Source organism: Salvelinus sp. IW2-2015, unplaced genomic scaffold (genome assembly GCF_002910315.2).
Source record: "Salvelinus sp. IW2-2015 unplaced genomic scaffold, ASM291031v2 Un_scaffold1478, whole genome shotgun sequence".
NCBI lineage: Eukaryota > Metazoa > Chordata > Actinopteri > Salmoniformes > Salmonidae > Salvelinus > Salvelinus sp. IW2-2015.
This window is the reverse complement of record NW_019942934.1, coordinates 28,579-37,999: the sequence shown is the minus strand read 5'-3', so window position 1 is coordinate 37,999 and position 9,421 is coordinate 28,579. Positions and strand designations below refer to the sequence as shown.

General features: G+C 52.7%; 1 protein-coding gene across 3 annotated transcripts in view; it reads left to right on the top strand.

Annotated features, from left to right (window-relative positions):
* The window catches only part of LOC112070968 (zinc finger protein 609), a 185,667-nt gene extending 176,531 nt beyond the window's left edge, over positions 1 to 9,136 (top strand). For 2 of the 3 annotated variants that reach the window (XM_070439199.1, XM_070439198.1), the window contains exons 5-9: positions 1,118 to 3,569; positions 3,751 to 4,159; positions 4,575 to 4,901; positions 5,177 to 5,255; positions 7,040 to 9,136. In XM_070439199.1, the coding sequence (XP_070295300.1) occupies positions 1,118 to 3,569; positions 3,751 to 4,159; positions 4,575 to 4,901; positions 5,177 to 5,250 (3,262 nt within the window). In that variant the 3' untranslated portion in view covers positions 5,251 to 5,255; positions 7,040 to 9,136. The remainder of the gene's footprint in view (positions 1 to 1,117; positions 3,570 to 3,750; positions 4,160 to 4,574; positions 4,902 to 5,176; positions 5,256 to 7,039) is intronic. The other variant, XM_070439200.1, reaches the window with a different exon arrangement.
* The last annotated feature ends 285 nt before the right edge of the window (positions 9,137 to 9,421 follow it).

Below are 9,421 nucleotides of genomic sequence, written 5' to 3'. Positions count from 1 at the left end.
AGCAGATGTTATCTCCTATCTGATCAGCGTTGCCTAATCCTGTCAAGCCCCGGGGGCGATCTGTCAGAACACACTGGCTGTCGAGATTGGGGGATAACGAGAGGATCAGAATCTGTCACAGGTCCAGGTCCTCTCCCAGGGCCCGCTAGTAATAGCCCTCCTCGGAGCAGTGATGATTCAGAGACTGAGAATAGAACAGGATTGTGAGAGCTCCGTTGAGTGGTTCACCAGCTTTAGTTAGTATTGTTTTAATATCTAGCTTCTATTATGGCTGTTGTTGGGATTGTGGAGGCAGTGATTCTCTGTTTGAGGCTCTGTTATTGTGGTGGGGATTGGTGAAGGCAGTGAATTCTCTGGTTTGAGGCTCTGTATTGTGTGGATTGTGAGGCAGTGATTCTCTGTTGAGGCTCTTTATTTGATGGGATTGTGAGGCAGTGAGTTCTCTGGTTTGAGCTCTGTTATTGTGGGGATTGATGAGGGCAGTGAGTTCTCTGGTTTGAGCTCTGTTATTGTGTGGGGTTTGATGAGGGCAGTGAGTTCTCTGGTTTAGGCTCTGTTATTGTGGTGGGATTGGTGAGGCAGTGAGTTCTCTGGTTTGAGGCTCTGTTATTGTGGTGGGAATTGGGAGGCAGTGAGTTCTCTGGTTTGAGCTCTGTGTAGTTTGGTGGTGTGTGAGGGCAGTGAGTTCTCTGGTTTGAGGCTCTGTATTATGATGGGGATTGGTAGGGCAGTGAGTTCTCTGGTTGAGGCTCGTGATTATGATGGGGATTGTGAGGGAGTGAGTTCTCTGTTTGAGGCTCTGTGATGTGATGGGATTGTGAGGCAGCTGAGTTTCTCTGGTTTGAGCTCTGTTATTGTGTGGGGATTGATGAGGGCAGTGAGTTCTCTGGTTTGAGGCTCTGTTATTGTGGTGGGATTGATGAGGGCAGTGAGTTCTCTGGTTTGAGGCTCTGTTGATATGAATGGTTGGTGAGGGCTATGTGAGTCTCTGGTTTGAGGCTCTGTTATGGTGGTGGATTATGATGAGGGCAGTGAGTTCTCTGGTTTGAGGCTCTGTTATTGTGGTGGTGTATTAATGGCGGATAGGTTTAATTCTCTGGCTTTGGTTTTACTCCAGGTTCTGTGAGTCCCCCACCAGTGACTTGGAGATGAGGAACGGCCGGGGCCGGGGCAAGAGGATGAGGCCTAACGGAAACACGCCCGTCAACGAGAACAGCAACTCGTCGGACAACAAGGGCAGCGGCACCAGCAAGACACGCGCCGCCAACAGCAGCAGCAGCAGCAAGGGCCGGCGGGGCACGCCGCCCAACAGCAACACAGAAGACGTCAAAGTCAGCCCTTCGTCGGCTAACAAGCGCAAGAACAAGCCCGCCTCAGACATGGAGCCCAACTCCAGCTCAGAGGACACCAAGGGCAGCAAACGCACGCGCACCAACTCCAACAGCGGCCCTGGAGGAGTGCCCCAGCCGCCTCACGCCGTCCTCCCTGGAGGAGTGCCCCAGCCGCCTCACGCCGTCCTCCCTGGCAAGCCCAGCATAAAGATGGAGACACTGCCCCCGCAGCAACTCGACCGCAACTGCCCTTCGCCAGTGCTCATTGACTGCCCGCACCCCAACTGCAACAAGAAGTACAAGCACATTAATGGCCTCAAGTACCACCAGGCCCGTGCCCACAATGATGATGACATCAAGCTGGACATGGATGGGGACAGTGAGTACGGGGAGGACTCTACGCTCCACCCCGATCCGAGCAGCTGCAATGGGGCCTCCATCTCTCAAAAGGGCTGCTTGTCACCGGCCCGCTCAGTCACGCCCAAGGGTAGGGGCTTTGAGGCCCAGACTCCGTCGCCCTCCTCGGGTAAGTTTGGCTCCAAGCAGGGTAAAAAGAAGCCCAGCGAGGTCGATCTAGAGGCAGGGGGCATGCCCATGGATGGCTGTGAGGACGGGCCCTGCCTAACGGACGAGGCCAGCAACGACGGCATGGACGACAAGAAGGACAAGGCCAAGAAGACGGGTAGCGGCTCCAAGGCAGACAAGCTGGCCCAGAAGGGCATGAAGTCAACGCGGCCCATCGCCCCGACCATACCACCTCAGCAGCTCTACTCCCTACAGACGGCAGGCGGCTTCCCTGCAGCCAGCCCTGGCTCCACCTCTGCCATTGGTTCAGCAGTTCAGTCTATCCCCAAGAGCCCTCAGCTGAAAGCGATCCAGTCCAAGCCCTCGGCCCTGGGAGACCCCTCGCCTGTGAACCCAGCGCTGAGCGGCTCCAAGGACAAGAAGAAGAAAGACAAGAAGAAGAAGGAGGCAGGAAAGGAGGGAGATAGCCCCAAAGGGAAAGGGGGAAAGCCAGAGGAAGGCAAGAGCCCGTACTCTGAATCTTCGGACCCGGGGAGCAAAGGCGACGGGCTGCTGAACGGCTCATCAGACCCCCACCAGAGCCGGTTGGCCAGCATCAAGGCCGAGGCGGACAAGATATACAGCTTCACCGACAACGCTCCCAGTCCCTCCATCGGTGTGGCCAGCAGGATAGAGGCTGGAGGCATGGCCCAGCCCCTCACCCCACTCCATGTGGTCACACAAAACGGAGCTGACAACTCCTCGGTGAAGACCAACAGCCCGGCCTACTCTGACATCTCGGACGCGGGCGAGGACGGCGAGGGCCGGGTGGAGGGCGTCAAGGGAGTCAAGTCCGAGGAGCAGGCCGCCCGAGAGGGGGCCAAGAAGGCCCTGTTCCCCACCCAAACAGCCAGCAAGGAGTCCCCCTACTATCCCGGCTACGAGAATTACTACTCCCCAAACTACGCCAACCCTAACCCTAGCCCGGGGGTGTCGGCCACGGGGGCCACGCAACAGGAGGGGGCCCAGGTCAAGGTGAAAAAAGAGGAGCAGGAGGAGCGTAAGGTCAAGCAGGAGCAGCAGGAGGAGCGTAAGGTCAAGCAGGAGCAGCAGGAGGAGCGTAAGACCGAGATGGGTGCATCTGGACCAGGGCAACAGCAGCAGCAGCAACAGGCCTCGGTCATCCAGCAGCGCTCCAACATGTATATGCAGCCTCTCTACTACAACCAGTATGCCTACGTTCCCCCGTACGCCTACCACCCGGACCAGGCCTACCACAACCACCTGCTGAACACCAACCCGGCCTACCGGCAGCAGTACGATGAGCGGCAGAGGCAGGTCGTAGCCGAGCAGCACCGCGCCGCCGAGAAGAAATCAGACGCTGCTGGAAAGGAGCGCGAGCGAGAGGGCTCCTCAGGGAAGGAGCGGGGTGAGGAATGGAAGCAGAAGGCTTTGGTGCCCCCCACCCTCTCCAAGGCTCCCAGTGTCACAGACCTGGGCAAAGGCGGGCTGCCCCAGGGCAAGCCGCCCAAAGAGCCCTCGTCCTCCTCGGAGCAGACCAAGTCATCGGTCATCATGCCCAAGGGGGAGGACGCCAAGGCGCCGGCCCAGCAGGCTGAGGGGCTGAAGATGAAGCTGAGTGAAGGAGGGCACCACGTGAAGGGGGATGAACCCAAGGCGGGCATGGAGTCCGGCAGGCCCTCGGCCATGGAACAGGCCATGTGGTACAGACAGGTAACCTGACACGGTTGTGTTTGAATCGGCTGATTGTGATTGGATGTTAGACAAATGTATGTCAAATTATCACTATAAAACTGAGTAGAAGTGCATGCTGGTTTGTGTATTCTGGGAAATGTTTAAGTGAAGGTAAATTTCTGTAGGACACAACTGATGAGATGTTTTGTGTTTTTTTCAGGAGCCTGACTCGCGGCTGTGGCCTTACCTCTACCCCAGCAAATACCCTGAGGCCCAGAAACCACAGGACGTGGAGCGCCACAGGGAAAGAGACAGAGACCGAGGAGAGCGGGACAGAGACCGAAAGGGCAAGGAGGGCAGGGACGAGAGGGCTCGGCCCAAAGACGCCACCCCGAAGGAGGAGAGCAAAGAGGGGGTTGAGCCCCGGTTGTCTTTGGCCTTGGAGGAACACCGGGGGGTGGGAAAGGACCCAAGGGCCACCGCTGGCCACATGCAGTTCTCCTCTCCCATGGCCCAGCACCAAGGCTACATGCCTTACATGCATGGAGCCTACGCCTACGGCCAGGGCTATGACCCCAGCCACCCGGGCTACCGCGGGATGCCATCAGTCATGATGCAGAACTACCCTGGTAAGAGTTAATGCCACTGCTTACAGGATACAGTGCATTCGGGAAAGTATTCAGACCCCTTCCCCTTTTCCACATTTTGTTACGTTAGCCTTATTCTAAAATGGATTAAATGGCTTTTTTTTCCATCATCAATCTGCACACAATACCCCATAATGACAAAGCGAAAACAGGTTATTTTGAATTTTTTGCAAATGTATTCAAAATAAAAAACAAGTACCTCATTTATAGAAGTATTTCCGAATGCACTGTACATACAGCTATGCCATTGGATTGTTAAAATCTGTATTATGATGATGTACAAAATGTGAAAAAATAAATAAAATGATGAATGAACCCTGATATGCATTAATGTTCATGTTTGTTTGTAAATGGTTTAATGACTCCAGTGGTGTTTAACCTCCACTCTCACCGACAGGGTCCTACTACTCATTCTATGGCAGTAAGATGGGGCCGGGCGAGGAAGGCGGCGAGAAGGCGGCGCGCGCCAGCCCCACGGTCGGTGGCAAGTCGTCCTCCGAGGCCAAGGCCCTGGACATCCTTCACCAGCACGCCAGCCAGTACAAGAGCAAGTCGCCCACGGTCGGCGAGAAGACCTCCTCGCATGAAAGGGAACGGGAGCGCGCCGTGGCCGAGCGAGACATGGACCGGCCGCGTTCCTCTCCCTCACAGCGCATCATGCCTTCCCATCACCACCTGGGCTACCCGCTGCTCTCGGGGCAGTACGACCTGTCCTACGCCACAGGTAAGTGATGGCTGGACGCCCGCCCACAAACAAGCACAAGGACACATCTCGGCCTTCGGCGTTGGCTAACTGCTCCAATAGAACAAGGACAAAGGCTTTTCTATGGCAATCACCTAACTGTAAAACGATATAACTTTGTAAGACCTTTATCTCCTACCTAAGGTATTACGGAAAAGAAAACAATAACAAAATATCATCCGTAACTTGGTGTATTGACTAAATCTGGAGTTATGACTATATGGAGGTGTATGTAACTACTGGCTCTTCCTTCACAGGTCTCTCTTCATCAGCCATAGTTGCCAGTCAACAAGCCTCCTCCCCCTCCATGTACCCCCCTGCACGGAGATGAGAATGGTAAGGAGGAACCAGATCCTCCAACAAATGAACAAACTGACCCTGCTTACACACACACACACACACACACACACACACACACACACACACACACACACACACACACACACACACACACACACACACGTTTCTTCCTGATGTTTAAACATGCTCTTTGATCCAGAATAGTGCCAATATAGCTACACTACATGGCTACACCACAAAAGTATGTGGACACCTGCTTGTCAAACATCTGAATCCAAAATCATGGGCATCTCCAACATCTCCAAACGTCTCCACTCTTCTGGGAAGGCTTTCCACTAGATGTTGGAACATTGCTGCGAGGACTTGCTTCCATTCAGCCACAAGAGCATTAGTGAGGTCGGGCACTGATGTTGAGCGATTAGTCCTGGCTCACAGTCGGCGATCCAATTCATACCAAAGGTGTTCAATGGGGTTGAGGTAAGGGCTCTGTGCAGGCCAGTCAAGTTCTTCCACACCGATCTTGATAAACCATTTCTATACGGACCTTGCTTTGTGCACGGGGGCATTGTCATGCTGAAACAGGAAAGGGCCTTCCCCAAACTGTTCCCACAAAGCACAGAATCGTCTAGAATGTCATTGTATGCTGTAGCGTTAAGATTTCCCTTCACTGGAACTAAGGGGCCCGAACCATGAAAAACAGCCCAGACCATTATTCCTCCTCCACCAAACTTTACAGTTGACACTATACATTGGTAAAGGTAGTGTTCTCCTGGCATCCGCCAAACCCAGATTTGTCTGTCGGACTACCAGATGGTGAAGCGTGATTCGTCACTCCAGAGAATGCGTTTCTACTGCTCCAGAGTCCAATGGCGCGCAAGCTTTACACCACTCCAGCCGACGCTTGGCATTGCACATGGTGATCTTAGGCTTGTGTGCGGCTGCTCGGCCATGGAAACCACAGGAGAGGGGAGAACTGGCTCGTGTTAATGGCTGGAGGGGAGTAAGTGGAATGGTATCGAATACATCAAAACACATGGTTTCCACGGTTTCCATGGTTTCCACGGTTTCCATGGTTTCCACGGTTTCCATGGTTTCCAGGTGTTTGATGCCTTTCCATTGTTATGAGCCGTCCCTCCCCTCAGCAGCCTCCATTGTTATGAGCCGTCCCTCCCCTCAGCAGCCTCCATTGCTATGAGCCGTCCCTCCCCTCAGCAGCCTCGTGATGGAAACCCATTTCATGAAGCTCCCGACGAACAGTTCTTGTGCTGACGTTGCTTCCAGAGGCAGTTGGGAACTCAGTAGTGTGTGTTGGAACAGCACTTACAGTTGACCGGGGGCAGCTCTAGCAGCGCAGAAATCTGATGAACTGACTAGTTGAGCTCTTCAGTAAGGCCATTCTACTGCCAATGTTTGTCTATGGAGATTGCATGGCGGTGTGCTCAACTGTGGCTGAAATAGCCGAATGCACTAATTTGAAGGGGTGTCCACATTCTTTTGGCCATGTAGTGTATCTCTTTAATTTTATCTAAGTAAAAAAAATAAAAAATAAACGCTTCTGTCTGACTGCTAGAAGGATTTCTGGTTGTTTGATGACACTGCAGTCTATGATGCCCTCTGCTGGTCAAAATATGAACCAACATCAACTACATTTCATTGAAAGTGTCAGTGTATACAGTATGTGTGATTATCTGTAGGGCCTAACTACAATGTAGGTGTGTTTAATTTATGCTAATTACAGGCCAATCATCTTGTTGAATGTGGATGTTAAATCCTTAGCCTTGCAGTCATATAACTCTCCCCGTCTCTTTTTTTCCCCACAGGGAGACCTGATTGGCTGACCTCGACCTTGCTTGGAGCCATGTGACTGGATCACACGAAGAAGCCTGCTGCAGAGCTCATTTTAAGACATCAGTTCAATGGTGTTTGGTGTATTTTTTTAGTTTCTGCCTGGTTGTTCCGGCTGTTCTGCTTCCTCCCTCCGCTAGTGGGATGGCCACCCTACGGCAAGGCTTCCCGTGGCTGGCTTGAGGGCTCGCCGAGCCCCCTCCTCTGTCCGGCCAGACAGTCACTCCTTTGCACCACTCACGTGATGGACTAAAAGGTCTGAGGAACGGCCTGACGAGGCTGACGCGTTCTGATGGTGTGAGGCCTTATCACACGGACGGGCCATATTGGAAGTGGAGAGTGTAGATGGGAGAGGGGTTCGATCAGAAACATACTGGATTAAGTTTGAAATCACTACATAGAGATATGGACCTATTGGATTGATGGCTGACCCTGAGCCTGAGCGTGATAGGGTTGCAGCTTGACTTCTGGGTTGTTTCATCCATCCACCAAACTACCCACTGACCCGGAGGACATTTTGAGACATTCATTGCATCGCAATGGACCCATTTTTTCCCCCCTTCTGTTATTTTTTTGGTGGGGGGGGGGTCGTTGTTTGGGCCAGAGGAGGGGTGACTGAAAGGGGAGCGACTGGTTTTCGTTGTCTCCATCCCTCTCCACCACTCTGGGCTTTCTATGCAAGCCGAAGCTGCTCTTCTCCTTATACTGACAGAGACAGCCCTCCTCTTCCTCGGTTCAGTTTCAGGGGGAGGAAACATTCAAGTTCACGCTCTGTTGAATCTGTAGTTGTTTGTGTGAAAAGTTATCAATCGCCTACTTGAGTTCATTCAGAGAGTCAAACTATCCGTGTTGGTTTTTTTGTTGCTTTTTATTTGTACAAGGCTTTTTATTTGTACAAGGCTTTTTATTTGTACAAGGCTTTTTATTTTTGTGCGTCGTTCGTTCCACAGCATTAGTCTCATCACTATTCATGTTTTTGTATTATTTTAGCAGTTTATTTGATTTTTTCTTTTTTCTTTGTGTGTCTTGTTGGCTTGACGACCATGTTTCCATCTCACTCTGACCCAGTGGTAAAACAAACTCCTTTGGCTGTTTGTGTCTGTGTTGAACGCTTCTGGCCTTTCTGTGGTGGCGGTGACAGCTGTCTCCTCGTTTCCTTTCCCAAAGGGTCATCCAGTTTACAAAGTAGCTCCAATGCATCTGCTCCAGCTCCCAGCTGCTCAGCAAGGACCCCGGCTTAAAGGGAGAGGATATATTTGTGCCTGGAGGTACTTTGGCTTAGAGAGAAGAGGAACGGAGAGGAGCAGGGATGTACCATCCTGGTGCTCTCCAAGCTCTGTGACCCGGCAGGTTGCGCTAATCAGAGGAGCTGACTGGACTCTTCAGATGCTACCTCTAGTTCCATCCATCTTCACTGGGCACTGCAGAGGGGGAGAGGGGTTCTCAGACAGGCAGACAGGCAGGCAGACAGACAGGCAGGCAGACAGGCAGCCCAGGTCGTAAAGTGCACAAGGCTTTTGTTTTGTCTGTTTGTGCACACTGTCTGGGACCTACATGGCTATATGAGAACGGTCTGCAAGCCACAGTCTGGCAGTCGCTGCTGCTAGTCTCTCACCAAACTGCATCATGGGTTATCTGCAGTCCTCCCTCATCAATGGACATGTAAGAACACAAAGGGAAACTCTCTCTAGAGCTGTCAGTGGATATGACTGCTGCACTCACTCTCCCTCTGTCCTGTAGTGATGGAGAGACAGGCAGCTCTCTCCCTCTGTCCTGTAGTGATGGAGAGACAGGCAGCTCTCTCCCTCTGTCCTGTAAGTGATGGAGAGACAGGCAGTCCTCTCCCTCTGTCCTGTAGTGATGGAGAGACAGGCAGCTCTCTCCCTCTGTCCTGTAGTGATGGAGAGACAGGCAGCTCTCTCCTCCTGTCCTGTAGTGATGGAGAGACAGGCAGCTCTCTCCCTTCTGTCCTGTAGTGATGGAGAGACAGGCAGCTCTCTCCTCTGTCCTGTAGTGATGGAGAGACAGGCAGCTCTCTCCCTCTGTCCTGTAGTGATGGAGAGACAGGCAGCTCTCTCCTCTGTCCTGTAGTGATGGAGAGACAGGCAGCTCTCCCTCTGTCCTGTGTGATGGAGAGACAGGCAGCTCTCCCCTCTGTCCTGTAGTGATGGAGAGACAGGCAGCTCTCTCCCTTGTCCTGTAGTGATGGAGAGACAGGCAGCTCTCTTCCTCTGTCCTGTAGTGATGGAGAGACAGGCAGCTCTCTCTCTCTGTCCTGTAGTGATGGAGAGACGGGCAGCTCTCTCCCTCTGTCCTGTAGTGATGGAGAGACAGGCAGCTCTCTTCTCTCTGTCCTG